Below are 27,737 nucleotides of genomic sequence, written 5' to 3'. Positions count from 1 at the left end.
GACTTTCCTAATTTTGCATTTGTTTCCTAGTTCACATTGATCTAGACCTGCTTCTGTTAGCCACTCGCCTATCGCCCTCCTTTAGTCGCCGAATCTGTTTTCCCAAGGCGTCCTCCAGCGCTGTTTTGGGCTTCAGCGAGGGCATTTGTGAGTCTTCGGCCAAGACACTGTTCCTCAGGTGCTCCTTGAGCCACCAGATTTCTCCGGCTAGGTCCCTGCATTTATATTCCAGCTCCCAATTTTTTGACATGGCATTGTACAGCCTCTCCGCCATGTCCCAATGCCTTTTATGCAGTTCCTTGATCGTCTGGGTCAACTTTGGGACGAGATCTTCCTTATCTGCCTCGAGCGCGGTCCTCAGCGTATGGAGTGGCTTCCCCCAGTCCTCTAGCGTTATGCTGTTATCCAGTCGCTCTCTCAGTCTCACATTTTCATCTCGCAGGTCCATGCACTCGTAGAGTCGTTCCCAGCTTTCAGATGCAAGAATGGCAAGACGGTTTATGAGTTCTTGCACGAGCTTCAAAATGCGGCGGGCCCCGCTTTGGAGCGAGATGCAGGTTTCATGATTTTCATGATTGCAAGATTCTGATTCGAAAGGAGAGTGCATCTCTGCAAGAGATCTATCAGATATAACTGTTATTTGAGCTCTGTGTTCTGGCGCGTCCCGAGTCCGTTATGGAGTGAGGACTGATTACAACTTACTGTAGCAAAAGATCTTCTGCGTCCATGATGCGTGAGGGGGAAACCGTGAAAATGTTTGCGGGTAGGGTGAGAGCAATTGGCTCGCCACATGCATAATTAGTTGATTACTTGCCTAGGCACAGCAGTGGGCACTGCAAGGGCCCCGGCCGTGCTGTTCTGCGTCACTCGGCGGCTGGGAGGCCGAGTCACAATGATAAGCGCGTTGGAGAAAGAAAAAGGCTGAGTGGTTGGGCAGGACCCGGGTGTTCCTATCAAACGAATACTGCATGTGCCCACCAAAACGTTCCTGCCCAAGGGTAGGTGGTCAGGTGGCATTGCGGACGCGAGGTCGCTTGTGTTCGCCCCCGCATGATGCATCAGCAAATCTTCCGCCAACACTTGACTTCAATTTTGAATGGTGTTCCACAGCACAGCAAAGCAGGTCTCACCCATTTTTCGCCCCCCTTTTTAAAACATTCAACGCCGTGACACAAAGGGGCCCCTGGCACGATATGGATACCGAAAACAAGACCTTTTTGGAAGAGCTGCCCGCCGAAAGCCCAGATCTGGATGCAAAGCTCCAGGGCTTGAACACGGACTATGATGCGGAGTATGTTTAGAAACACTGAGTAGTACTGACACCTATGCCGTCATTGACGCAATAGTTATAGCGTAGTCTTGGTCGCTGGTCTTGGGGGTGACCCAGTTGACACCTGGCGGGCGAACGATAAACAGAACACATTATGGCCGACTTCCCTCCTTCCATTCAACATTGGCGACATCCGTGTGCGCGTCTGGACCCTCAGATACAATTGCACCCTGCAGGGTTCAGCGAGCGCAGCTCGTATTCGGGATCATGCAAACGTGCTTCTGGTACACCTCAACGACCAAAGAGAAGACGACGACGAGGCAAAGTCGAGGCCCATTGTCTTCGTCGGACACAGCTTGGGGGGAATCATCATCAAGCAGGTAACCAGCTTCCTGGCCAGCCCTTGTTCTACGGGTTCATAGTACTGATAACATCAATAGACCATCATGTTTGCTTATAAGAATCCAAGATACAAGTATTTGTGGGAAGCCACTCGTGGGATAGTGCGTCTTCACCTCGGCGGCTTTGGTCAAAGTCTCGGCAATGAACAACAAGTTGATTGGCATCTAGATGTTCTTTTCGACGCCTCACTATGGCATGTCTCCTGACCTGTGGTCCGACTTTGTCCGCTACGTGCTCCAGCTTGACGAGCCCTTCGAAGGTGCCGTACCTACCGATGGTATGCTTGCCGCTATTAGAGACAGCAAAGACGAGCTGTCAAACATCTCCGAAGACTTCGAGAGCCGGTTACAAGACATGAGCTTTATTACGTTTCTCGAGACGATGCCGGTTCCACAAATGAATTGCGTTGTATGTCCAAACCAGTGGCGAAAGAAATGTGTAGCGCAGTATCATAACAACTTACACTGAGAGCCCAGTTCGTAGACAAGATTCACGGCCGAATGCGTGCTCCCACGGAGGATCACAGCTTCATAGAGGGCGACCATGCCAGCATATGCAGATTTGAGTTCCAACACGAAGACCCCTTCCTGCCTGTAGCGGGAGGCATAAAAAAATTGATAAGGGCCAAACCCAAGGAGATAGGTAGGTACCTAGGTAACTCGTTTTGTTTATGGGGTATCCATGTTGATTTCCTACCAGACCGGCTCAGCCACGAAGAGAAGAAGGCGTATTATTCGCTCGCAAAGGATGAAACCCACAGCTTCTTTCTCAGCCGTAAATCTACCCCGGGAACATGTGGCTGGACGGACGCACAGCCGCACATTCAAGCCTTCTTAGATGGCGTCCGAGGTCACCAAGACCTGTGGATTTGCGGTCCGCCAGCTTGTGGCAAGACCTTTCTGGCGAAACACATCATAAATAAGTTGAACCCCCTGGATAGAAAGCTGTCGGGCCAGGGGCAGGGGAGACCCTCAACTGTCATCCACTACTTTGTCAGTGGCTCCCTGCCTGATCGGGGCCACCTCCAAGGACTTCTGCGCGCGACAGCGCATCAGGCCCTGCGGCTTAAACCATCGCTGATGAGCCGAATTCTCTCATCCAGTCTCCAAAATTGGAATTCTGAGAGACCAATGACAAGGGAAAGTCTGGAACGAGACCTCTGGACCGGAGATATGCTGAAGTTTATCTGGCCCGCTATCATGGCCGAGGTGACTGAGAACCACGCAATCGTGGTCGTGATCGATGGCTTTGATGAGCTCGATGTGGAGTCCCGCGATTCATTTCTCGCTTGTGTACAGCGGCTTCGTGGCCAAGCTGAGAACCCGGGGAATTTGCGGCTACTTTTTCTCTCGCGCGAGCTCGACGGGCTTGATGTTGCGCCGGCCCACCAAGTGGCCTTTCAGCGATACAACATCGGGCTCGCCGAAAGTGGGAGTGATATTAGCAGAACTGTCGACGAGGCGGTCGATCGTTTGTGGAAATCAAGGAGATTTGCCCCCAGCGAGTTTCGCGAGAAGGTAGGCAACCAAATCCACCTCCGATCGGATGGGACATACCTGTGGGCGGCACTGCTTTCTCGGGACCTAGACCGCAACCGGACCATTACCTCTCCATCTGATGTGAAAGCCATAATACAAGAGCTGCCATCTAAAGCACATAGCATCCAGGGGCTGTACGACTACATTCTCGACAGACTTGCCACCATACCACACGTCTCAGGTATCGTCCGACAAGCCCTCCTCTGGGCATCAGTCCAGAGAGAAGGGCTCAAACCAGCAGAGTTTAACATTGCGCAAGCTATTGGGCGAGCAATGGAGGATCATAAAGGGACACAAATCACGCAGGAGATGCTGAACCAATACCTGGACGAGAAGGTTGCCATAACCCTAGACTTTCACTGTGGCCACATTGTCAAGTTCCAAGATGGCCGCCTCGAGCTTGTTCACAGCAGTCTTAGAGAGTACATCATGAAAAATGGCATCCGGATAAGGGGTCCTGGCCCTCAGCAGTTGACACCTGGCGTCACCATGGCAGAGCGTTTGCACGCCGAACTCGCTCGCACGTGCGTCACGTATCTGACACTGCCACCGTTCCAGAACTCAGGCCCGCGTCCGCAGGCCTCGACGCCGCACGCCTGGGAGGCCAAAGTTCGTACGAGACTGGACCAGCAAAAGTTTTCGCGGTACGCCTCGCTCTATTGGGACCAGCATATTCGCGACGCTGGCATGTCATGGCGCTCTGAGAAGGCGGCTCAAGCTGCGCAACGGCAGCTCAAGGACGACAGGACAGAATATGCGAAATGTTGGACCGAGGTTTGGTGGCTATTTCGGTTGTGGCCCGCAATACGGTTCCCCTCAACCTCAGTATCCCCAGTCGCTGATATCCTCCCTGTGGATTCTTTCGAGGACAGCATGGCTACCGCTACGGAATTTTCAGGGCTGAAGCTATTGGAGGGATCTGACGGTGGCCGTATAGACAGCAGGGCCACCACTACAGGACTTTTAGCCCCGAGGGAATTGGAGGGCTCTGGAGGTGACCGTATAGACAGTACGGCTACCGCTACGGAATCTTCAGCCCTAAAGCCATTGGAGGGTTCTGACGGTGACCATATCGACAACGTGGCTATCGCTGCGGAATCTGTAGCCCTCAAGGCATTGGAGGGGTCTGATGGTGACCGTACAGACAGCGCGTCTACCACTACAGGATTTTCAGCCCCAAAGGCATTGGAGGGATCTGACGGTGAACGTATGGATAGCGCGGCTACCGCTGCGGAATCTTCAGCCCCCCAAGCATTAGAAGAACACGACGGTGAACGTATTACCATCGCAACGTCGGAGGACGGCTCATTCATATCTGCAGAAGGCAGGGAGTCCGAGGAGCAGGCATTGCCCCCGCCCGATCAGCCTCAGACTACCAGCCGGGGGACGCGCCGGAGTAGAGTCCGCCGCCTTCTGGGAAGCGCGGGGCTCGCGGCCGGGGTCCAGCCGGGACAGAACACTGAACCGACTGACTTGGGCTTGCGTTCGCCGCCGGGCGGAGGTGAGACATCTCCCGAAAACCAGAAGAAGGAGACTCCGCCTGCTGCGCCTGCTCCGCCTTCAAAACGGAGGCTTGGGTGGATGAGGAGGGTGAAAATGGCGGGAGCGATAATAGGTACGTATAAATATGTTGACACCCTGCCCAGTCAGCCGGCGTGTATACTCATCAAGATTCACAGTTGGAGGATTCTATGAACCCCGGGACGATGAAAACCACACTCCCCACGCATCTCGGGGCGAAAAATAAGAATTGTGATGACAGTCAGGATTTCTTGTCAAGCACATGTGAGCTTCACATTTCCACGGTAACGGTTAACTTCCACCCATCTTGTTTAATCATGAGGACTGGAATCTTTAACCTAAACGAATTACACAATATTCCTACTGCATCCCCTCAATGCTGCGGTCACCCCTTGTACCAAATCCTGCCTCCCATCCTCCGAGAGAAGTGGGACCAACGCGACTGCTTAACCACCTTCTCCGATTCGCACTCAACGGAAACCACGCGAGGAACTGGGATATCCTTCTGCAGTAGCTTAACCGCATCCTCCGATTCCCACTCAATGGGAAGCACACGAGGAACTGCCATGTCCAGACGCAGTGTTTGTGGTGTGGGGGCCGGGAGAGCTAACGGAATCGTCACCGGCTGGGCTTTGGTGTCGAGGTTGCGGCTTTCAGGGGCCGGGAGAAGAGGCCGTTCGTGACTCGACAGAATGGAGGGCAACTCATTCATGTCGCTCCGGGTGTTTCTGGTAGGGTTGACGGACCCCTGGTGCATGGGAGGAGTGTCGATATAGATCGGCCGGCCCAGGATGTTGCCGACCTGAGTCTTCGGAGTTTGGTCCATTTGAATTGGCCATTCTGAAACTCGGGGCTCAGGCACCTTCTTGATGGCCTTTCGAATGAAAGAACAGACAATTTCGAAACCCGGATCGTCTTTATCACTGAACTGACACATGGAGAGGTGGTCGGCGTCGATGGGCATTTCCTCCTGTTGGAGGCCAAACATGCGTGTGCTCATCATGGGGACAACCAGCTGGCCTGTGCTCTTCATCTTTTTCGTCTCATACACCGTCTTGATGGCGTAATTTGGCGCGACGTGGACGAAATCCTCGCTGATGTCGACCAGGCCCCGCGAGTTCTGCGTCATCGCCTCGACCAGAGTCGACGGCTCGCCCTTGGCTTTACTTGACACCTTCCCCAAGGCCTTCGCAATGGAAAGCCACTGGTTTTTGTCGGCACCAAAGTGTGGAGTGCCAAAGAAAATCTGTGGTGGGGAAAATGTTAGCGACGCGGCAAGACGGAAAGGAGAGTTGGCTTGAAACCTACAAGAGTGTCTGTCACCGAAGCGATAGTTTCATACTCGTCCATGTTGTTGGCGTAACACATGGCTTGCTTGACAATGAGTCCGCCTAGACAATGGGCGAGAAAAATGACGGGGCGTCTCTCATCCAGATCTTCTCGCCGCAGGTTGAGGTGGGTAAGGAGTGCTTTGGCGTTCCCCCTGATACCGGCGACGGAGTCATTCTCGTAGATGTCGCCACTATACCCAAAAGATAGAACTCTGATGTTCGGTTGTACCTCTGGTAATAAGTCCTGGGGCCAGCAGACTGCCACTTTGGGATCTTTGGCATCGGTGTAAGTCCAGCTCCCGACGGGGTCGCCGTTCAGGCCATGGACGAGGACAAGACTATCACAGTTCCGTTAGCAACGCAGCTGTTGGAAGGTAGAGAGGGCCACATGCTCTGCATGACTGTTGCCAGGGTCGTGTAGAACCTTCAAACTCATGTGTTTTCTTTGGGAAGACATGATGGCGGTTGTCGAGCGCGGGTTTGACTGTTGTCAGGACGATGGAGTCGGGCTCGGGGGTTCCGAACCGGGAGAGCTTTGATTGCTTTGAGTGGAGAGAATGTTGGAAAGGTACGACGCTCAACCTGACTACCCGGCATTCAAATATATACTGGAAACGCAAAGAATAAGAGACAATACAGAAGAAGTACGGTTGCTGTTCTGCTCCTAGCACGCCGCTGGCGGTAACTGGAAATGTCCAGAACTAAACCCAGCGGCCCCAACACATCAAGTGAAAAGCCCAACCGACGCACACCCCACGTGCCCGTGACGGACGGCTATTTGTCAAGGCCCTAAGGTGCAGAACACTTGATCACCCCCACAAGAGGCTCAAAATTCCATCTCTTCGTGTCCGAAAGCGACAGGCTACAGCCATCGTGTGTGCGCCAGATCAGACCGAGTACATGCATGATGAATCAAGGAGATAAGGCTATCCATAGAGAGAGAGACGGGTGGCAGACAGGTTGTTTGATTCGCACTCACTCCCCCACCCCACTCAGACCCAACTTGAGCCCGACCGTGATGCCGTGCCTGATACCGAGGTACTTGGTTGGGTACATGTACGTGTACCCTTTGGCAAGGCTTCGGCACTTGGACGGTTGGGCTGGAAACTGCATCAAACTTTACTGACTCTGTACCCTACCTACCTACCCAGCCCTCTTCAGTACCTGTAGTTTTCTGTGAAGCCAGCCGAATATTCAAAACATCACAACTCGTTTGTCGCCGTTCATCCCTTCCGATCACGTACCAATCTTTACAGTTACCATGGGCTGGAGAGACAGTTGGTTTCCTTGGCGTCGGAGGGCGCCGTCGGCTCCTGCGGCAGGCGACGACCAAAACCGCCAGGAGAGCCAGGGAGATGTGAATCACGAGGTACTACGCAGCGAAGGCCAACCGCAGCAGGATTCAATGCATACTATGAAGCACTCTTCTCACATTGACGACGTACCCCCGGAAGATGTGAATCACGAGGAGCCCCACGGCAAAAGCCAACATGGGGAGGCTATACTACACACTATCAAGCTTCCCTCAGACATTCACGCAGCACCCCTAGAGTTTGTGTTCCACCACTCAATACATAAACCATCGTTGACTTCAGGCCACTAACCACGGACCTGCGAGAGCAGTATTGTGGCCATCCACGGATTGAATGGCCACTGGGAAAAGTCTTGGACGAATCCGCAGGACAAAACCTTCTTGTGGCTGAGGGACCTCATACCGACCAAGTTTCCGGGAGCCCGCATCATGAGCTTCGAGTACGACGCTCAAGCCATCGCTAGTATTTCTCCCGCCGGGGTGCGAGACCACGCCGCCAATTTAGTTAAGCTTCTCGTGGACGAGAGGGAAGACTTGGTAAGGAGTCCAGCCCGCGCATGACTGAAGCCGTGCTTCGGGTTTGCTGCGTTGCGGTGGGGGTAGGACCAGATGTGCTGACGTCTCCATTCCATGTACACAGGAGGACAAAAACCGCCCTATTCTTTTTGTCGTACACAGTCTCGGAGGCATCGTCGTCAAACAGGCAAGACCGCTTCCACGTCCCCCCCACACAACCCATAAAACTGGAGCGTTCGTTGCTAACGCCTAGGCTGTTTTGTCTCCCACCACAGGCGTTGAGGAAAGCGGCCAACGATGGAAAGAAGAAGGGTCCAACCCAGGCACACGCTTTAGACATTTCCAACTCGACCAAAGGAATAGTCAGTCCCTCTCCCCATAACCAAGTAACCATTGATCGTGCCGGAAACTGGCTACCTACTAACGTAACATGAACATACAGGTCTTCTTCGGCACCCCGCACCGCGGCTCCGAAGCCGCAAAATGGGCAGGTGTCGTCGCCGATGTTGCCTCAGCTGTCCTCAACCGACCCAAGGCCCAGCTGCTCGAAGAGCTGGAAACAAACTCGGACGACCTCACGAAAATCTCGGAGGATTTCAGCCCGCTCGCGTCGCGCTATGCTATCGCGAGCTTTTATGAGTCGAATGTGCATCGCGGCTTGGGAACAGTTGTGAGTGCCCCCTTTTAAATTTGTTTGGGTATGTGGGTAGGTGTTGGAAAAGCGTTTTGTTGACCACGGGCTTTATTATGTTGGGGGTTTAATAGGTCGTTAGTAAGGCCTCTGCGATTATGGCTCTGCCGCACGAGGAGACTTTCATGCTCGGTGGCGACCACTCGTCCATGTGTAAGCTGGGGAGGGACGACCGAAGGTGGAATACGGTATGGAGGGCGATGCGGCGGTGCGCTAAAGGGGTTGATGGGTGAGGTGGATTTGGACGTGGATGGGTGGCGGTGGGGTGGGTGGCTGGGACCAAAGGGAGGCAGAAGGAGAGGGATATCACTCGTTTGACCAAGATCTCATATGTTTGACGCGACAACATTTTATCACGGAAGGCCAGACCCTGTACCTTAACTCTGTTCTCCCGGAGAGCTTACAGTTACAGACCATATCTTGACTTGAGATTCCTCCACCAATCCTTCATCATCCAGAAGTCAAACTCGGTAATAACAGTCGAAGACCCGGCATTCATGATGAAGTTGGTAACCCCTGTGGGAGTCCAATCGTAGAAGTCTGCAGTCGGATGATCAGTCATTGGACCCTTTGTAGTGGAATCTTGGGAAGGGCTGAGGAGAGTTGTGACTCTAGGCTTGGGGATGAGATGAGACTGAGATTGAACGAACCATCAAGAGCAAATGTATGACCAATCTCGTGAAGGAGGATATGAATGGAATCCGCGTTGAGATTGTCCATGAAATAAGAACGGCCGATTCTCTGACCCCAATCTCCGCCTGCACCCCCCTAGAAGCCTTCTGTGAGCCAAAGCGATTGGTCTATTGTTTTTTGGGTCGATTATTAGCATGTGCACGCGCGTATCTTCATAAGAGGGATTGACGTTTGGTAATTAGGTATTCACCATAATGTCTAGCAGCACCGCCGGGGCAAGATTCATAGTTCCCATCTTGATGGAAGAAACGTCCACAACGGGGATCACATTCTGGGGCTCCAGCTGAGTCCTTCGTGGTATACACATCAATCCCACTCGTTGCACCTTGCAGCAAGCTTGTGCTGCTGACTGCCCACCCGACCACTTTGACCGGTACCGACGAGTACGGGAACCCATCGAAGCCTGTGAGGCTGTCCATCCACGTGTTGACGGACTGCTGCAAGGCCTTCTCAACAGCCGCACGTTGGGCAGCAGTGACGGACTGTGAGCTTTCCCAGCGGACACAGAAGTTGAGATAGCCTTTGTTGGCCATGATCTGGTCGTAGCCATAGTTCCTGAAGCCGAGTGGGTCGTTGTATGTCGACATTTGGTGGTCCCATACCTGTTGGAGAGGCGTCACAAGGTTCGGGGGTGGGTTCCATGTGCTTTGACGCTTGGATAGGGGATTCGTTGCCTCAAGGTCTCCAGCGTCGGCATGCTCATCAAAACGGCACACGTTGGTCGCGACCGGAACTGGGACTGGATTGGCGGATACATGAAGTACCGCTGTCACCAAAGCGAGGGCGAATGCCGAGCTCTTCATAGTGGTGGGTATGGTGAAGGGTTGACTGGTTAAGTTTGGAAAAGTGGCACGCTCCAAGGCTTTAATATTAGTCGCTCTGGTATTCAGAAACCATTATCCCACGCTACCTAAACCGGAGGCACGATTAAGAAGGTAGATGTTGACGCGAACATAGTACATATCAGGGGTTCTTTCTACAAGAGCTCACAAGTTAGTGGAGGGTACACACCCCCCGGCCAATGTGCCCTTGGTTGATTCGTGGACACCGACGATGGTTGTTTTTAAGAAGAAATTTGACCGGTTTCAGTACCCTACAAAGCAAAAGACGGGCATCAATCGCTCCACACTGGGGTGGGGAGTGTATCGCTTGGCCGGAGCACGTACTTCCGGGGGGATCAAATCCACCACTAGGAGGAGATCTTGACCTCAGGTTCGGGAGACCAACCTAATCGGGAGGATAACTGTTCCGCCGCTGAGTCTAGGGCATGTGAAGGACCACGGACGGAACCGATTATCATCCCGGGACTTCGGTATATAGAACCGCGAAATAGGGGTCAACCAGATCAAGGAGGTTATAAATCGCGAATGTCCAAGTTGCGCCGAATAATCAACGGCGACTCCAGGTTAGTTCTAACTCCTGTGCTATAATTATTACTTCATTGTCTCACTCTTAAGAACATGCGAGTTTCTCAAACTCTGGGCCTCGCTCTCAATCTTCTGAGCGGCGCCACGGCCAAAGACATTTACGTTTCCCCGACAGGCAATGGCTCGGGGACGCTCGAAAGCCCTTATGGATCTATCCAGACGGCCGTCAACGCCGCTGCTGCGGGCGACACTATTTTCCTTCGGGGAGGCACATATGCGCCGTCTGCCAATATCCAGGTCGGGAAGAGTGGAACCAGAACGAAACCCATCTCAGTTCGGCCCTACCAGAACGAGAAGGTGATTATCGATGGGGATAACATGCCTGGGTAAGTCAACGAGCGCCATAAGCAGAGATAGTTCATCACATTTTGACACACACCACCTAGGACTCCAAAGGCGCTTGACGAAGCACTGCCAAATGCTGAACGGGGAATCTTCCATATCCAAAAGGCCGAGTACTGGGCGTTCTACAATCTCGAGTATGCTAAAACCCGGCCCCTGACAGTTTCAACGACTCACACAATGATTCCAGGTTGATCAACGGGCCCTACGGAATCTACGCCCGTGATGCCTCGCACAACTACTACGAGGGGCTTTCGACGCACGACAACTACGAAACAGGCTTCCAACTCGAAGGCGCCTCCTCAAACAACACCGTCCTAAACCTCGACTCCTACCGAAACCGGGACCCGCGCAAGAACGGCGAGAGCGCCGACGGTTTCGCCTGCAAGAGCGGCTCGGGCGAGGGAAACGTGCTCCGCAACGCCCGGCTCTGGGACAACGTGGATGACGGCCTCGACCTGTTCATGTTCGGCTCGCCCGTGGTCATGGAGGAGGTCTACGCCTGGGGCAACGGCTACAACCGGTGGGGGTTCACCCCCTTCGAGGGCGACGGCAACGGTTTCAAGCTGGGCATCACCGACAACCCGCCGGCCAACCACGTCGTGCGCAACTGCATGGCCTTCGCCAACATGAAGAAGGGCTTCATCGACAACGGCAACCCGGGAGCGCTGACCATGGAGCGCAACACGGCGTGGAACAACGGCGACCTGGGTTTCCACATGCGCAGCTCGTCGTCTGCCCTGCGGAACAACATTGCGGTAGCCAATGTCGGTAGCGCGCAGGTTAGTCTCGTCAGCTCCGTTTCTGCGTCGGGCAACTCGTGGCAGTCTGGTTCCTGGTCCAACAGCTCGTTTGCGAGCCGGGATCCCGCCACGCTCAAGGGTGCTCGTGGTTCGAATGGCAAGGTTAAGCCGAGTGACTTTCTGCTGCCGACGTCTGGCGCTGCCATTGGGGCGTCTACGCAGCAGGAGGTCTGAGGGGGTTACATATAGGGGAGGGGGTTCAAAGTGATAAGGCCGGCTGATGTTGAGGAGTTGAAGAACGGATGGGGCGCTGGGTTGTTGTGCGGTGTCCTTAGGGGGGTAGGTATGCGGTGGATGGTCAGGCTCAAGGGCCATGGCTTGACCACGCACGCATTCATTGTCTAGGAGGTGATACCAACCTGGAAATTCCTCTGCCTGAAGGCATCTAATACGGGCGGAGCTCTGAGCCTACAAAGTATGTGGCTTCGAGGACCCAATGTAGATTTACCCGAAACGGCTGGAGGTAGATGGATGGCTACTAGAGTTACTTATGTAGTAGCCGGAAAGAAAGGAAAAAGTGATCTCACAGCGACAACGTTAGGGAGTTGTAACAGGCATGTTTGCCGCATGTGATTCCGCCCGCTGGGGCACCAGAGCCGGGCCCCCAAGCACCATCGAGGTTAGGTACCTGGGTATTTCTCCCCTTGCCTTGATAAACCACAACAAAACACAACCCTAGCACATACGACCATACCTGCCAGAAAACACGGGATCCCGTCCGCTCTCCCCTAGTTAAACTCGCAAGGGCCGGATCAGTAGTTGGGTCGGTGACGACCAGCGAATCCCCGGTGTTGTATGTGTTTTGCTTTTGCCTTTTTCGGATGAAAATTGTTTTGAGGGCCTTGGGATCCAGCCTTCAAAGCAATACGATTAAGATACTTAAATGCTTGAGTTAGGCCTTACTATTCAATACGGATTGACAGGGATATTGAAAATATTTCACCAACCCTGAGCACTGACCGACAATACCAGCGATAGCGATATCGAGATGATGCCGGTGGAGTTGGTGGAGCTGGTGCCAGGGCAGCACAGCGTGCGCGAGTCCAAGACGTCGCCGATGGCGGCGTTCCTGGCGGCGGACCCCACGCGCGGCCCGGCGCTACGATCGATATTTGAGGCCGGGATATCCGCTGGGGTGGTTGGTGAAGAGTGTGGCGTAGGGGGATATGTGTGATGCGAAATGATAGTGGCTGCTTGGGCGTATGAGGGACAGGCGGGACGAGGAAGGTCGTTTGTATTATCATCCGTATTCGTGTACCATCATGCCCGAGGGGGCGTTTCTTTTCTAGCTGGTGTTTCGACTGTACTTTACTGATAAATCGGTAGAACAACTTGATGCGATGTTAGTACCTTGCTTCACCATCTCTGGTTTGACAAGTGCTGTCAGTGCCACTTGCTGAGGAAGCGTCGTACAGAACGACCCAAGGACCTCTTTTCCGTGGTCGGCGGTCCGTCGTTCGTCGTGAACGCAGTAGGTGGCAGCGGCCATGCTGGGGAAGCAGCCTCCTTAGGCACTGGTTTCGGTTTCTTTTGACGGTCCTTCATCTCAGCCAAGGGCTGCAAACCGGGCGGTAGATTCGCCGTGTCAAGACCGGCGCGCTGAAAGTATCGAAGCGCAGACTCCCAATTCGCTCTCGACGCGACTTTCCTCCGCCCGCCATGGTCGATGAGGATGATGGCGACTTGGCGAATGACGAGGAGATAGGTCTTTTCAAACTCCTTGGACTGGTCGTCCTGGCAGTCTTGGCACCGCCGGACCCGGTCCAGCATGAGAACGTCGAGCGGCGTTCGCCCAAGACTGTCGAGCTCGTTGGGATTGATGCCATGCCCCAGAAGCCAGGTGGTCGTCGTGGGAAGCCCCAGGTGGATGGGCCGGCACGTGTCGGTTCTTGACTTGTTATTCCTGTTGCCCCAGACCGGAGAGTTTGCACCCCCCGGGTCGTGGTCGAGCAGCAGGGCCGTGAGTCGGTCTAGGCCGTCGATGCACTGCGTTTCCCACGGCTCGTACCAGGAGTGAACTTTCAAGGGATCGAGAGTGTCTGCGAATAAATCCGACTCCTGTGATGCGTTGTATCCGTTGTCGAGGATGAAATTCGCCGTCAGCAGCCGTTGGTGCGTATGTGTCTCCCGTGACCCGAGGGCGAGCGCAGTCAGGAGGAGAAGCTTGTTGCACGCGGGCGACGTAAAGTAACTTTCTTGGTCTCGCAGGGAATCCCGCAGATACAAGCGAAGTCGGAAATACGTCGCAAAGGCCACGTGTGATCGTATCAAGTCCCTTCTGAACTTGTCGTACAGGTAGAGGCCCGAAAACTTCAGGATGTCCATCAGGCCCACTCCGAGACCAATGATGACGTGGTCCGGCACGCTGTCGAGAAACGCTTGGCAGCTCGTCCCGGTAGTCTCCTCGGCTTCGGCTCCGTGGTCCATGGACGGCCGGAGCGCGTCGAGCATGTCCATGTGGTGCACTCGTATGAGCTCCTCGGTCAGCCTGAAGCTTACCAGAGACTTGAAGTGAAATGTATGGCCGTTCTCATACGTCGCCTTGGCCATGGACCCGAGCACCTGGTCCTTGAAGTCGAGCTTGACGACGAATTCGTAGACGGTTTGGTGCATCAGCTGCACCGTGGGGCTGGATGGGTCTGCCGTGAACAGACCAAACGACATGGACACCAGGCCCCCGCCCCATTGTAACACGCTTCGTTGAGGCTCGTTTGTGCTTGACTTGTGACCGCGCGTGTTTAGCTTCTTCAGTGTTTCCAGTGCGGCAGGGTATGTTGGCGAGTCCGAAATGAGCGTCGTCTTCCAGAGATAGTGCAGGCTGAGCTCCTTTGGGTTTCGGGCCCGGACGACCAGCTCGAGCAAGGCATAGGTTTGCCACCGGAGGCTTTGCGGGATTCGCTGGATGATAAAGTGGTAATAGTCGGAGAGTTCCGTAGGCACAGAATGCAGCAGCCTCAACAGGTCTTTGAGAGAGGGGACCTTGTCTCCCTCAAACGCTGCCATGAGTTCCTTCAAAATCAAACTGGCCCATAAAAAGACACCGGATGCGCGTAATACAATTTCGTCCGCTATGCGCGAGACGGGGCCATGCCGAGAATGATCTAGCGATTCGATCAGGTGCGTGGTGCAGAAGTACCGAATATCCGATTTCGTGAAATCCTCGACCGACAGGCTCATTTCGCCGCCAAAATGGGATACGAACTCCTCCCAAGGACGGCTCGAGAAGCACAGCTTGGTCGTCGTGAGCGACGAGTCGGGTCTCTTGGCGAGAAAATTGAGAAAGCGGCACACGTAGGCAGGCGGGCCGTCAAACTCATCCAGGGCATCAAGAAAAAAGATGATACGAATCTTGACTTGGCTTTGATCCAATATCGACCGAAGCGCCTCTTTCAAGCGGTCGATCGGCCACGACATCTGCTCCATGCGACGAATGTACCGGTGGGCCTCGTGCAGTTGATCCGAGTCCTGGGGAAGCAAGGCCGGTTCTCCACGGCGGGACTCGCGCGACGACGAGGTGTCTTGGATCCGGAATGCGGGTGTTTCAAAGAGAGAATCTAAAAATGCCAGGGTTCTCTTGTTGTTCGAGAGGCTCTTGATGATCTGCCGAAGCACGCTTCTCATCAGGCCTTCCAGCGTCTTTTGGATTACCGTTCCGCGATAGTTGAAGAAGAAGCCGGCTGAAATCTGACAGGTTGAGTCCTCGAAATCGTGCGAGTACTGCCAGGTCCGCTTGTCGGTGTATATGAGCTTCATGAGGGTTGATTTTCCCGAGCCGGGCTTGCCGTTGATCCAGAAGATGCCGTCGTCTTGTCGGAGCCACGAGGTGAAGGGCTCGTGTTCGTAGATCCACTCGCATGTGTGTCCGAAGCGGTTGGCGATCAAGGCCTGGCGCAGGTCCAGGTCGGGGGAGTCCAAGGCGAGGAGAAAGCCTGTGGAATGGTTAATATCGTAGACTGGTTCTTTGATATCGGTGGTGATAACTTGCTGTTGACCCGATGTCCGCGGCGTTCTCGCCGAGCGTCCTCGTCATCTCGCTCCGTACCGCTATCGGGATCGTCCGAGCGGAACTTTGCAGAAGTCATCAGCTTGGCCAGCGAGTCCGATTGGGCCCCGAGGTCGTCAGGCTCTGTCGCCGCGTCGGAGAGGCCGCACACTCGCCGCAAAAGGTGAATTATCGGGCCGGTATTCGGGTCGGCGCGGCTGAACTTGACCATTTCAGAGTGGTTCCTGGCAATGGGGTGCACCGACGGCGCGGACTCCTTGATTCTGTGCGCGGTAGCAGAGTCCGGGTCCACCAAAATGGCGGACGGTCCGGTCATTTTACGCGTCTTCGCGTCAAAGATGGGTGATTTGTCCGTTTCGAAAACCCAGTAAAAGGTCATTTCCCCCAGGTTGGAAATGCCGGCGAAGGAGCGCTCCAGGCGGCTGAGGTATCCATATGTGGCCGACTCTCGGGAGAGGTCTTGCACCAGATGCTCGATGGAATGGCCTTGGACGAGGGTGAGCAGATGGCTCTGTTCCATACCGAGGTTGGGGACCCCAAACATGATGGCGCCCTTGCACCTCGTCAGGATTTTGCGCTCGAGCGAGTTGTCCTGCGAGTTGGCCAGCCTGCACAGGGCGTCCTTGAGCACGATGCCGCCGAGACTGTGGGCGAGGAACACCAGCGGCCTCGCGTGGTCAAGGGCGCCGCCGTTGGCCCTGATCTGTGAGATGAAGCCGAGGGCGAGGTGTGATATGCCTTGGAACGAGTGGGAGCCTGCGAGTTTGGTATCGTAGCCGTACAGGATGGTCCTCAAGCCGGGGACGTACATAGGGGCCACGTCTCGTATCCACATGAAGGTCTTGTCGTCGCCGCGGGGCTGCCAAGAGCCAAAGGGGTGACTCGCCAGGCCCGAGATGGCGATGCAGTCCGCAATGTGTTTTTCGGGCTCGACGTCGTTGAGGGGAGTGAGCCCCCAGAAATGGCTGTCCAGCACGGGATACTCGTCGGCGTCGAGGACCCACTCGACTTGGCCTTCGTCTGGGCGGCCCAGCATCGCAGGGGGCTTGAGGAACATCAGGGTGGCCACTTTGGAGGGTGGCATTTCCCAGGGGGTGAGGCTGGTGGCCAGCGAAAAGACCTTGACGCTCTCGGCGGGTATCTCCATGGCCTTGGCGACCAAGGCTCGGACGGCGCCATGGCTGCGGGTGCGATTCGGAATTTTGGAGAGCCGGAAGACGGTCCGCCTCCAGTCGGCCGTTGTGGTTCCCATGGTTGTTGTGGGCAGTGTGTCGTTTCGTCAGCTCATCGGGGGATATCCGTCACAGTAATTGCGGAGCGAAGTGAGGTAGAGGTCAGATGCGGAGTTCCAGGGCATCCTTTGCGTCTACCTACTCAGCCGCACTGGGCGGCGTCACAATTGAGCGCAACGCGGCGTTGCATTGTAGGTACCAATCAGGATTGGCCCTAAGCGCGCGGACATTGGTCTTTGAATTCATCAACCTAAACATTTCAAAGTCAACATCCCCTTACTATCACGGGTTGAATCGCCGAGGTAGGAGTTAGTCTGTATACTATATGGTTGTATAAGGTAGCGCCCGGAGTTAATACTGTATACCGCGCACGAGCCCTGATCTCCTACAACCCTCACGCTTATATGGAACGGGTTATATCCGTAATACTACCTACCCTCCGCCAAAACTAGCCCCCGGCCGTCAAATGCGTGCACCTTCTCTGTGGCGATGGGCTGGTGAAGAGTCTGTTGCTGCGTTGCCTGGATATAGGGAAGAGTGGGTTGGATCTGGGGTATTCTACGAGTCCCAAACCGACAGCTAGACTAGAAATTTGCATTGTCTTGCAGTTTGCTGCAGTCCTGTACTCCCAGTCGGCAAGGGGGGGGCTACGCCGCCAGAGGAAAAGAGGCGCCCGTTTTTGGGTCCCAAGACTCCCTGTTTTTTTACCCCTCTTCTCCTAACTAGGGGCCGGAGCAGTAGTTGGGTCGGTGACGACCAGCGAATTCCCGGTGTTGTATGTTTTTGACCTTTTTGGCTCCGGGGTTCAGTGGACTCGGCGGACACGGTGCTGTTTTGCTAGGTACTCTGTAGACTTTCCTGAGTGATAACACTTGTTTGGCGTCTTCTAAGGTACTCTGGCGTGGTAGAGGCATGTTGTAGATCGAACCAAAAGACACAGAATCCAAAGGCATCGGACCCGGGACTTTTGAAGGCGGGAAGTGGGAGGGATCCTTGGTCTAGGCGGAGATACATGTACTGGCTTATCGGGGACCTCAAAACGGTAACCGTCTCTCGTTGGGAGACCTTTCGAAATGGCATGCTCATATACCCCACTACCACCACCTCCGACATGTCTGTCACCTACATATAAACAAAATTCTTGGTGCCGTGGATCCCGATGTTGCTTTTCCACAGTTTAGCCTTGGTAGTCAAATGGTGACGTCAACAATTCTGGAGGAGAGAGTCAAAATGGGCCTCGGGGCAAGCCGTCCCGTCTCAATTGGCTTTCTAAATAAACTAAGTAACGACTAGGTAGGATAGGCCGGGTCGGCCCGACGTTAGTTTATGTGTATGTAGTAAAGTCATCGTGGTGCCACCCAAACAGAGCTACTTGAAAGAAGCATCCCGCTAAATCGAAAGCAAAGAAGGGCCCTCATACCGGGGCTTCTCAGTACAGGTACTGAAAAGCTCAAGATTTCCTCCGTGTTAGTACCTAGGGAGCCAGGCCATAGCCTGTTCTGCAACTGAACTTATTGAGGTATCAGTGTGTTTCAATGGATACGAGTGAGTCCAGGAGGCACTATGTTGCGACCAAAAAATCTCTTCAAGCCCTCTCGCTTGTACCCAATGGGATATCCTGACCACCCGCATCACAGGCTTCGGTGAAGTCTCATGCCAACATGTTGAACTGGAGACGGCTTAGGGTTAGGGTCAAAGTCAACAAACTTCATCATCCCCCGCTTCGGCAAAGCAGCGGAAGTCGAGATCAAATCCGAATGCTGTAGAAGGAACCAGATAGGTAATCGCATCCCACTTTGCAGGGTTGGAGTGGGAGATGATACTCGCCCGGGTACGGCGGCTGCAATTGACGTTTTCTTTTTATCAGCCCTGCGAAGAAGGGAAACGACAACACCTCCGCGGGATTTGTCTTGGCTTCCGTTTGACCCGCCGTGCTTGCTGCCCACCGCTGCCTTCGAGATTTTCTCTTGTCCTTCGCTTTTCTGGTTCCGCCAATGGCTCCCACGCTGTCCCTTACCTGAACCGAACATTTGCACGTCGAGACCCTGGGTTTGAGAACCCCCACGCGGCACAGGGGCTCCTGCCAAAAGCTCTCTCCGCGTCGAGGCTTACCCCGCGCCAACACCCAAACGGCCAACCACCTCATACTCCAAATTTGGGGGTTCCCCTTCTTTCCCAACACCTCTTCTCCCTGGTTGCTTGGTGTTTCCCTTTGACCACTTGGTGCTTTGCTTTCACGACCAGGACCCGTGCGCCTCACTGCCCGTTGCTTCCCAGACCCTCTTATTATTATTATGCCGACCGACGAAAAGGACAGGGGTATTATTCCATCCGTAACAATTTGCCGGTTTCGAGGGGACAGCCGCACCTCCCCCTTGCCCACACGTGGAGGGCAACGAGCTCTTCAGCGGTGGGGTGTGGAGATGAGCGTGGGGGCATCCCGCTGCTTGGGCGCATCTGGGCAATCTGGGGAAGCTTCCCCTCTGAGCTTTTTGCGCGCATGGGTTCAGCTTACGGAATTATTGAACTCGACACCGAACATCGCCCAATCTGCAACGACCTGCTCCTCGGGCCCAGATTTCCCAATGTCCTTCTTTTGCTGCGGAAGGGTGCGCGCCGCTGCCTAACTTTCCAGATTCTTCTTGCACCCGCACGGGATTGTGCCCGAATGAGTTCCGCATCCCCCGAAGCCGGCGTGGCACTCTCACACTTCGAAACACAGAAGCCATGGAATCCCAAGACGCGGCGCAAGCCCAGAACCGCGCTGCTGGGCCCGGCCCTTACAAGCGCGCGAGCCGAAAGGGAGCGCCGCGCCGCTTTTCCTGCGACTACCCAGACTGCGACAAGATTTATTCGAGGGCCGAGCATCTCCAACGACACCAGTTGAACCGTGCGAACCCCCCTCCCGCGACGGAGTATGCTGCTCTGGAGTCTGGACTGACGAACGGGATCTAGATGCCCCCAAGGAGATCTATCGTTGCGACATTGCCGGAGTATGCGCGCACTTTTTCCCACCCCATTCCAACTCCAAGCACGCGCCTGCCCAGGCGCCTCCCCTCCTTTCCCAGTCTTCCACAATATGAAGAGGCCCAAGATCCGCTGACGCCGCCGAGCAGTGTGAGCAGAAGTTTGTGCGCGCAGACCTCCTAGCCCGCCATAGGAAACGGCACTCCTCATCCTACATCCCTCGGAACCGCATGCCAAGTTTCAGCGCAACTACGGACTCGTCCCCCCCAGCCACCGCTGTGTTGTCGCCGACTACCACAACCGAATCTCGCCCGGTCCTACCCCGGGTGCCCCACGACGCCGCCATCTTGCTCGGCCCCGACTCGAATTCACAGCCCTCTCCGTCCCTCCCGAACCCGGACCCGCGCAGGATGCACCAACACCCCGGCTGGCATCCCCAACTGCCCGATATGGGGGCCTGCAACATCATCCGCCCGAAGCCGGGCTACTACCCCCAGCAGGAGCAACGAGTTCCCGAACAATCCACCCCTATGCCCTACCACACAGCCGAGTTCCAGCCAGACGACATATCGCGAGAGAACTTTGCAGTGTGGCTATTCAACCCTCACGCTCCCTATGGCGAGTTCAACGTCTCGTCCCACGTGCCCTTCGTCGACGGCGGCCTGGAGTCGACGCTCAACAACAACATCCACTATGACTACGAGTCCCTCACCAGCGGTCGGTCTCAACTGGAGACCCCAACCCGCTTTGTCGAGACCGATGAGCTCATTTCCGAGTTTCGTCGCCAGGAAATACTCCGATGGTTCCAGGTGTTCCGCCAAAAGCAGCCCAAAGCGGAGCCCCTAGTCGCCAACCTTGCTCATGACGGCAGCGGGGACATTCCCGCCCTGGGGCTCGAAATGATGCGTGACTGTTTGCAGGAGTACTGGGACCGCGTGTCACCGCGGCTCCCTATTGTCCACCAACCTACTTTCTCGTGCAATCGGTGCTCCATCTTCCTCCTCATGGTCATGGTTGCTCTGGGCGCCGTTTCACTCCGCACTAGGGACTCGACCGGGAACCTAGCCGACTACGGTGGCTTTGCGGACATGGTGATACTTGGTGTGAGGTCCGAGATTCTTACCGCCGAGGATGCCCAACCTCCGGTTTCGCTTTGGGTATCCCAGGCCCTCCTACTGCTCGAGTTTTACGAAAAAATGTACTCCTCCCGTCGCCTTCACGAACGCGCCCATATTTATCACGTTGTCGCGCTCAACCTTCTCCGGCGTGGGAGCCCTCTTATTGGCCGCTCTGGAAGCGAATCACCCCCTGAAGTGCCGTCAGCCGAGCAACCACAGGGTGTCTCCCTTGATTCCCACACCTGGTGGTGCCGATGGGCCGAGACCGAAGCCATGCACCGGGTCGTCTTCGCAGCATTCATGACGGACACCATCCACGCCGCTATGTTCGGGCACGCAGCCGACATGGCGCCCCACGAGATCAGACTTCCCCTACCTTGTGATGATAATATGTGGACGGCATCAAATCCGGACACAGTACGCCAGCTTGATCAAAACTTGCGCATGTACGGCATCAGGCCCATATCCTTCCTTGATGGCTTGAAGCGTGCGTTGCACGGCAAGGAGGTTAAGACCCATTCCTTCGGCCGCATGATTATCATGTCTGGGCTCCTGAGTGTCGGATGGCATCTCAGCCACAGAGAGACTCATGAGAAGTGGCTGGACTTGACCGCACCGGCCACCGAAACCCACGAGGCATGGAAGAAAACCCTACTGCGCGCCTTCGACGACTGGAAGCGCAGCTTTGATGTTGCCCAAGGCGCGGCGGGGAACTCTACCCTCGCCGACGCGCCAGGCTCGAATGGCCCTGTCCATAGCGCCGCCATCCTCTACCACTTGGCGCAGATCAGCTTGCACGTCGATATCATCGACTGCCAAGTATACAGTGGTGCCAAGCGGTTGCTCGGGAGAAAGGTCTCTGTTCGAGACTACACCAACGTGGTTGCTAGGATGCGAGCATGGGCCGCTCTGTCGTCAACTCGCCATGCCATTTTGCACGCCTTCAAACTCCTTCACCGCGTCCTGGTCGACCCCCGACGCAATACAAACACTGCTGACCGCGAGCGGTTGGATATTGGACCTGGCGTCGTGAGCCTGCCACCGATCGAGGTTCAGACGTACTCGTGTCGCAACGAGCCAGATCCCCACCGACCCTGGGTGATGTACTATGCAGCCCTGAGCATTTGGTCCTTCGTGAGGGCGATTAGCCGCCAGGATTCGCTTCAAGAACCGACCGGCCATGCGAGCAACCCGTTCCGTCCGGGAAAACCATCCCCTATCAACTACCGGCGTGTGGCCGCCTACCTGGGTAATATTGCGACTCTCCCCGAGCTTACTGAGAGCGCCGCGACGGGTCTAGGGGAGGGCTTGCCCGATTTGCTCGACACCTTGAGCTCGGTGCTTGCTGAGGCGCATTCCGAAATACTACAAGAAGCGCATCAACGGTTGGAGGTGTGTAAGGAAATGCTCACCAACTCTAGTGGGTGACATTATCATGAGATGTTGCCAATTTGTCGCTGGCCACACGGGAACCGGGATAGTGATGGTCCTATCCCATGATCGAGCCCCTTGTCCCTTATACCCTAGGGGGCTCCCCCGAGTGAGGGATCACACGGAGTGGGAAGGAAATGGTGTCTGAACATCGCGCGTCCTAAGGGCCAACTGTGTGGCCACAGTCGTGCCTAGTCTTGCCAAGAATGTGAGGACGACGGAATCCTGTCAAATTGCCGCTCCCCTGCTAACTCGACCCCAGGTTCGATAGAAACCATCACAACGTTGTCCACACCCACCCAGTCCTCATCTCAGACCTTGAAATATCCCTTCCACAGATCTCGGAGCTCTCCCCTTGGATCATACTTTTTTGCCACGTGCCTCAGTTTCGCATGACTTTGCTTTCCATACCCTGCAAATACGTCCTGCGTCTTTCCTGCGTAGTTCATGTAGATGTACCCGTTCTTAGAGCTCTCCCCGCGCGAGTCTGCGAGCGCGTTGATCTTGTCTATCAGCTCCTTGGACCCAGTCTCCACCGCCTCGTCCATCCCCGTGCTCGTCCACGACAACGTCAGCTGTACGATCATAAGTGGCCCATCTTCGGGCTTCAAACCCAGCGCGTTGCCGCCGTTGACCTGCATTGCCTCCAGGATGTTGGACGAGATAGGGTGATAGATGAGAAATGGCGAGACGGTGGAATTGTCCGCTGCGGCCGCGGCGATAAGACGGGCCACATATTCCTCCCACAACGGCACGATGTCCAGCAGTAAATCGGGCGTCGCGGTCGCAGCAACGCTGGTAACCCACCACGTCTGGCGAAGCCCCGGTGCCTGTTCAATATCTCGCGAGAGCCGCGAGACATTGCTGAGCCGGGTGTTGATAGACAGCGTCGGCAGCGCCGCGTCATGAAACCCAGCAAACACTTCCGGCGGTGATGCGAGATCCGAATGCGTGGCGTGAAACTCATCACTCAGCACCACGTACCCCCCCAGCTCAGCCGCGTACGTCATAACAAAGTAGGTATGCGCCGCGTGATCCTCCGCCAACCCCTTAACCAGCAACTCATGCATTAGCGGAATCAGCGTCCTGTTCGTCGCCGCCCCCGGATACACCCGCGAACTCGCCCACAACTCCCCCTGCTCGAACGCCACCAGATCAAACCGCGTCACCACCCCAAAGCTCGACCCGCCCCCGCCGCGCAACGCCCAGTACAAATCCGCATTCTCCTCCACTGACGCCTCCACCACCTCCCCCGACGCCAGCACCACCTCATACCGCCGCACATTATCACACGCCCACCCCCTCCCCCCCGAAAAATACGATATCCCCCCGCCCAGCGCCAGCCCGCTCACCCCGACCGTCGAGCTCCGCCCCGCCACCACCGCCAACCCCAGCGGATCCAACACCTCCGACACGTTAATCCACCGGTTCCCCGCGCCCACGGACACCGTCCCCCGATCGCCCGAGACCACAACACTGTTCAGCCCCACCAAATCAATCGTCACCCCACCGTCGTCGGCGTTAGACCCGCCCTCGAAAGCGGTGTGCCCGCCCCCCTTGACGGAGAACGGCGCGCGGTGGGTGGTGAGGAAGCGGATGGTCTGGGCGACTTCGGCGGTGCTGGTCGGGGAGACGAAGCAGGCCGGGTGGAGGGCGGTTTGGCGGGCGGACCAGTAGGTGTTGTGGGTGGGGTAGAGGGGGGAGGAGGGGAGGGTTAGGGGGAGGTGCGGGTGGTGGTGGGCGAGGGTTTGGCACTGCGGCGGGGAGGGGGGGTTAGTGGTTGGAGATGGGGGATGGGGGATGGGGGTAGGATGGGGATGGGGAAGGGGAGGGGGAACTTACGATGTTTGAATGGTTGTGGTCATGGTTGGTGGTTGTGGCGGCGGCTGGGAGCGCCAGGGCGAGGAGGATAGGCCATGGTCGTAACATGTTGATTGAATATCGAATGATGATCTGTATCTGTACGCGCCTGGTACTCGCATATCCTGTGCTGGTGGGAATTCGATGTTCTTAAGCATCCAATATCCACGACAACGCAGCTGCGGGTCCAGTCTTCAGACCCCCTGCTGTCGTACGACCCGGATCGGCAAGGAGCCGAGCGTGCCACGCCGCTGCAACTGCAATTGAAAAGCACTGTCCCATGCAAGAGATCCGCTCGGATTCCAGGCATCGTCTCCCGTAACTGTCACTGACTTGCCAGGGAGAGGACACACCAATCACACCGACGGCGTATCCCCCCGAGAGCCCAAGACTCGCCTCGCACTCCCAACTCAGACGGGAATTGGCAGATCCCGGCGTTAGTGCTGACCGGACTGGCTGCCGAAGACAAATCGTCTGCCATTTTGGGCCGTCTCAACGTTATTTGCTGTCGTATCTCTCGGGAATGATGGAGCCGGGCCGAAATAGATTTGGGCGAGCTGCGGGAGGTCAGGTTGTGTAACACCACTCAGCCAACTGGAAGTTGGTACATGAGCCTCGGACTCGGCTTTGCATGAGTAGAGGGATGAACAATTGTCCTTCGGCCGGGTGGTGCGGGCGGCATGGGGTTGGATTTCTCTCTCTCGCTAGACTACAGCCCACAGTCTCACCCGTAGGACGACACATTAATGTGCCAGATAATCTATATCCACGAATGCGGACGGAGGCGTAAAAAGATAAATACATGGTCCGTACGTACTAACCGGCAGGTACCACTTTCGCAGGATGTTTTCGGATGAGGTTCAGACTGGGGGCCGTCATCAACACCCACCTAGATAAAGCGTGCAAAAAGAGTATTCCACTAGTTATTGTAGGTTGAGACAAACGTTTAGATCCCCCTCCCCAAACCCCTGAGCACCCATCAACATACTCCCCGACAGATACAACTCCTCCTGGCCTGGGAACCAATCCCTCGTAAACTGGCTCGTCATAGGGTTCGTAACTAATAATTTGAACACTAGCCCCGTCTGGCTTTGCTCGACGGCCTGGACCAAACTGTTCAAGTAAAGCATCACGGTATGCAACCCCTCCAGAAACGCCGGCTCCTGCTCGAACCACGCCACCCAGTCCACCACACACACCACCACGCCCACCCCAATCTGCTTCACCAAACCATCAAACACCAAACACAGCGCATCCAGGTCCCCGCACCGGAACGCCTCCGCCTCGGCCACCCCAATATACGACAAATCCACTTCCCCCTCCCCCCTCCTCGTCGCAAGCAGTAGCACAACCTGCACGATCAGAAAACGCATCATCCCCACGGGGCCATTAAATCCTTCTTCACTGCCACCGTCACCACCACCAACCCCGTGAAACCGACAATAAAACCCCACCGGATACACCCCGCCACCGCCCTCATCCGCCAACCTCGCCAACCCCCTCAGCAACAACGCACAGAAATAGCTCGTAACCGGCACCAAGGCCGTCGATGTGGAGGTGGTGTCCATGTCATGGATGGTGAGGACACACGACGAGAGGGAACGCAGCCAGGTTTGGAACTGGTGGGAGGCGGCGGCGAAGTGTAAGGGGGATTGTTGTTGGGGAGGGAGGGTGGCGCGGCCGAGGAGGAGGGTGAGGGTTTGGTCTTGGGTGAGGGGGTTGGTGGTGGTGGTTATAGTGTTGGTGATTGTGGTGGTAGGGTTGGGGGGGAAGTTGAGGAGGGGGAGGAGGGAGGGGATGGTGAGTGCTGGTTGGAGCGGGGTGGGAGGGAGGTAGAGGTTGAGGAAGGTTGTGTTGGGGTGGGGGATGGTTTGGAGGGCTTGGAGGTGGAAGTTGCGCTGGCGTTCTTCAAGGCGGTGAATTTGCCCTGGGGGGCGTTGGTTAGCATCGCCGCGAGACCTGTTAGGGGAAAGGTGGGAGGGCTTACACTCGATGTCCTTGGACATGCCATGGAACTGCTCCTCCAACGAGCTGAGAGCCTCAAACCTTAGTGCGGTGAGGTGCTCGCTCACTTGTTCGACCCTTTTGCCCACCGTGAGGACGTTGTGATGAACGGCCTGTACCACCCTGTGCAGGCAGCGCGAAACACAGTCCCCAAACGACGATCCCTTGTCCTGGAGATTTGCGCTGAGTTTTTCTTCGAGTTTCTTCCCGTAATCGCTTTGTTCAAAGAGGGCTTTGAGAGATTCGCCAACTGGATGGAGGGTTAACTTCTGGCACTGGGATAGATAGACTGATGACAACAACATACGGGATGACTGGTGCAGCCATTCTGTCAACGCCTCTATAGCCTCGAGGATGGCGATGTACAAGTCTTCGGTCTTTTCCCGAACATCCTCATCCCAAGCGTACATCTTGAGAAACGCCTTAGTCCCCTGAACGTGCTCAGAAAGGGAGTCGAGGGTCCGGATGATCAGCTCTTGGATGTCTCTTTTGCGTCTTGCGGCCTGTATATCGCCCCCCTTTTAGTACTATCCCAAATGGGTGTCGAATCACTGAGCTCACATTGTAGATCAAACACAACCCCCCGCAGAGAGCGCCTGTGAAGTCTCCATCTGGAAGCAGCACAATGAGAAACTCTATCCGGCAGGCCACTGATCCGAATAGCCGCTGGGTGCTGCGGAACGGATGTCTCCAGCTGCGACCTCGCTTGGTGTAGTCATCGAAGGCCTGTGTCGCCTCCTCAAGGACTTGAGGCCATGTGGTGTTTTCATCAAAGGTGACTTTTCCCGCGCCCGCGTCGTTGTACTTGGAGAGAAAGCGTTTCATGAAGTGGCGGAAATGGTCCTTCCGCTGCTCAAGCCTACATCAAGTCAGAACCCTATCGCACTCCTACTAGTTATGGTGTCAAGGAGTACCTTTCAGACGCTGGCGGAGCCATGTACTTGCCCATGGCCTGCTTGAACGCCCATGCCGGGTCATGCTCCGGAGCGTTGAAGGTGATCCATGGTCCCACAACACTTGCGTCCTCCTTGGTTCTCTGCGCCATCGGTAAAAGTAATTCTGGCGATCACTGATGTTTCGATCGTTGTCCGTTTGTGGGGTTATAATTGCGAGTCTTGTCCAGCCCTTCAGTCTTGAGGTAGGCATGGAGAGATATAAGAGTTCATGGACGACGTCGTTCGGTTAAAGCCCCGTGTTCGGTGAATGAAGACAGATGACTGAGATGAGTCCACGTTGGTGATGCCTTGTACATCCTTGAACGGCTTATCGATATGAG

The 27,737-nt window shown here is 55.5% G+C and overlaps 10 protein-coding genes across 10 annotated transcripts; 4 read left to right on the top strand and 6 right to left on the bottom strand.

Annotated features, from left to right (window-relative positions):
- Positions 1-31: 31 nt before the first annotated feature.
- Positions 32-1,035, bottom strand: F5144DRAFT_618813 (uncharacterized protein; the record flags this gene model as incomplete). The annotated part of the gene is made up of 2 exons (XM_066791941.1): positions 703-1,035; positions 32-620 (listed from the first exon to the last, which is right to left on the bottom strand). The coding sequence occupies exons 1-2, from the start codon at positions 726-728 to the stop codon at positions 32-34; spliced, it is 615 nt and encodes a 204-aa protein (XP_066646784.1). The 5' UTR covers positions 729-1,035.
- A 135-nt stretch (positions 1,036-1,170) lies between these two features.
- On the top strand, positions 1,171-5,037 carry F5144DRAFT_125726 (uncharacterized protein). The gene is made up of 7 exons (XM_066782255.1): positions 1,171-1,291; positions 1,358-1,650; positions 1,711-1,773; positions 1,841-2,080; positions 2,149-2,314; positions 2,372-4,825; positions 4,890-5,037. The coding sequence occupies exons 1-7, from the start codon at positions 1,282-1,284 to the stop codon at positions 4,955-4,957; spliced, it is 3,294 nt and encodes a 1,097-aa protein (XP_066646783.1). The 5' UTR covers positions 1,171-1,281; the 3' UTR covers positions 4,958-5,037.
- Positions 5,038-5,116: 79 nt separating this feature from the next.
- Positions 5,117-6,934, bottom strand: F5144DRAFT_590568 (uncharacterized protein; the record flags this gene model as incomplete). Its single annotated transcript, XM_066790167.1, has 3 exons — positions 5,117-5,977; positions 6,455-6,493; positions 6,929-6,934. 3 exons carry the CDS (start codon positions 6,932-6,934, stop codon positions 5,117-5,119), a joined length of 906 nt encoding a protein of 301 aa, XP_066646782.1.
- An 869-nt stretch (positions 6,935-7,803) lies between these two features.
- Positions 7,804-9,117, top strand: F5144DRAFT_590567 (uncharacterized protein; the record flags this gene model as incomplete). The annotated part of the gene is made up of 4 exons (XM_066790166.1): positions 7,804-7,911; positions 8,333-8,560; positions 8,656-8,734; positions 9,062-9,117. 4 exons carry the CDS (start codon positions 7,804-7,806, stop codon positions 9,115-9,117), a joined length of 471 nt encoding a protein of 156 aa, XP_066646781.1.
- A 335-nt stretch (positions 9,118-9,452) lies between these two features.
- On the bottom strand, positions 9,453-10,077 carry F5144DRAFT_545297 (uncharacterized protein; the record flags this gene model as incomplete). The annotated part of the gene is made up of 2 exons (XM_066787354.1): positions 9,453-9,557; positions 9,625-10,077. 2 exons carry the CDS (start codon positions 10,075-10,077, stop codon positions 9,453-9,455), a joined length of 558 nt encoding a protein of 185 aa, XP_066646780.1.
- Positions 10,078-10,734: 657 nt separating this feature from the next.
- On the top strand, positions 10,735-12,020 carry F5144DRAFT_484444 (pectin lyase fold/virulence factor; the record flags this gene model as incomplete). Its single annotated transcript, XM_066785444.1, has 3 exons — positions 10,735-11,027; positions 11,088-11,180; positions 11,234-12,020. 3 exons carry the CDS (start codon positions 10,735-10,737, stop codon positions 12,018-12,020), a joined length of 1,173 nt encoding a protein of 390 aa, XP_066646779.1.
- A 1,209-nt stretch (positions 12,021-13,229) lies between these two features.
- Positions 13,230-17,101, bottom strand: F5144DRAFT_482650 (uncharacterized protein; the record flags this gene model as incomplete). The annotated part of the gene is made up of 2 exons (XM_066785348.1): positions 13,230-15,775; positions 15,889-17,101. 2 exons carry the CDS (start codon positions 17,099-17,101, stop codon positions 13,230-13,232), a joined length of 3,759 nt encoding a protein of 1,252 aa, XP_066646778.1.
- A 2,595-nt stretch (positions 17,102-19,696) lies between these two features.
- On the top strand, positions 19,697-22,724 carry F5144DRAFT_125430 (fungal-specific transcription factor domain-containing protein). The gene is made up of 3 exons (XM_066782250.1): positions 19,697-19,971; positions 20,037-20,074; positions 20,198-22,724. Exons 1-3 carry the CDS (start codon positions 19,809-19,811, stop codon positions 22,592-22,594), a joined length of 2,598 nt encoding a protein of 865 aa, XP_066646777.1. The 5' UTR covers positions 19,697-19,808; the 3' UTR covers positions 22,595-22,724.
- Positions 22,725-22,751: 27 nt separating this feature from the next.
- On the bottom strand, positions 22,752-24,807 carry F5144DRAFT_125440 (uncharacterized protein). Its single transcript, XM_066782251.1, has 2 exons — positions 24,440-24,807; positions 22,752-24,351 (listed from the first exon to the last, which is right to left on the bottom strand). The coding sequence occupies exons 1-2, from the start codon at positions 24,524-24,526 to the stop codon at positions 22,909-22,911; spliced, it is 1,530 nt and encodes a 509-aa protein (XP_066646776.1). The 5' UTR covers positions 24,527-24,807; the 3' UTR covers positions 22,752-22,908.
- A 506-nt stretch (positions 24,808-25,313) lies between these two features.
- Positions 25,314-27,662, bottom strand: F5144DRAFT_125584 (uncharacterized protein). The gene is made up of 3 exons (XM_066782252.1): positions 27,376-27,662; positions 27,023-27,320; positions 25,314-26,964 (listed from the first exon to the last, which is right to left on the bottom strand). The coding sequence occupies exons 1-3, from the start codon at positions 27,504-27,506 to the stop codon at positions 25,381-25,383; spliced, it is 2,013 nt and encodes a 670-aa protein (XP_066646775.1). The 5' UTR covers positions 27,507-27,662; the 3' UTR covers positions 25,314-25,380.
- Positions 27,663-27,737: the final 75 nt, after the last annotated feature.

This window comes from Chaetomium tenue, assembly GCF_020726465.1.
Source record: "Chaetomium tenue strain MPI-SDFR-AT-0079 chromosome Unknown F5144scaffold_2, whole genome shotgun sequence".
NCBI classification, from domain to species: Eukaryota; Fungi; Ascomycota; class Sordariomycetes; order Sordariales; family Chaetomiaceae; genus Chaetomium; species Chaetomium tenue.
The sequence above is the reverse complement of the archived record's forward strand: the minus strand, read 5'-3'. Positions and strand labels throughout refer to the sequence as shown.

Excerpts from the sequence above, each read along its gene's own strand:
- F5144DRAFT_125726 (XM_066782255.1), top strand. Across the intron at positions 1,774-1,840 it reads GGGAAGCCACTCGTGGGATA|ATGTTCTTTTCGACGCCTCA; the intron begins GTGCGTCTTCAC and ends ATTGGCATCTAG. Across the intron at positions 4,826-4,889 it reads AATGGCGGGAGCGATAATAG|TTGGAGGATTCTATGAACCC; the intron begins GTACGTATAAAT and ends CAAGATTCACAG.
- F5144DRAFT_125584 (XM_066782252.1), bottom strand. The coding sequence starts at position 27,506 with ATGGCGCAGAGAACCAAGGAGGACGCAAGTGTTGTGGGACCATGGATC. Across the intron at positions 27,321-27,375 it reads GCTCCGCCAGCGTCTGAAAG|GCTTGAGCAGCGGAAGGACC; the intron begins GTACTCCTTGAC and ends GACTTGATGTAG. Across the intron at positions 26,965-27,022 it reads GGTTGTGTTTGATCTACAAT|GCCGCAAGACGCAAAAGAGA; the intron begins GTGAGCTCAGTG and ends GGCGATATACAG.
- F5144DRAFT_125430 (XM_066782250.1), top strand. The coding sequence starts at position 19,809 with ATGGAATCCCAAGACGCGGCGCAAGCCCAGAACCGCGCTGCTGGGCCC. Across the intron at positions 19,972-20,036 it reads CCAACGACACCAGTTGAACC|ATGCCCCCAAGGAGATCTAT; the intron begins GTGCGAACCCCC and ends AACGGGATCTAG. Across the intron at positions 20,075-20,197 it reads ATCGTTGCGACATTGCCGGA|TGTGAGCAGAAGTTTGTGCG; the intron begins GTATGCGCGCAC and ends GCCGCCGAGCAG.
- F5144DRAFT_125440 (XM_066782251.1), bottom strand. The coding sequence starts at position 24,526 with ATGTTACGACCATGGCCTATCCTCCTCGCCCTGGCGCTCCCAGCCGCC. Across the intron at positions 24,352-24,439 it reads ACCACAACCATTCAAACATC|TGCCAAACCCTCGCCCACCA; the intron begins GTAAGTTCCCCC and ends TCCCCGCCGCAG.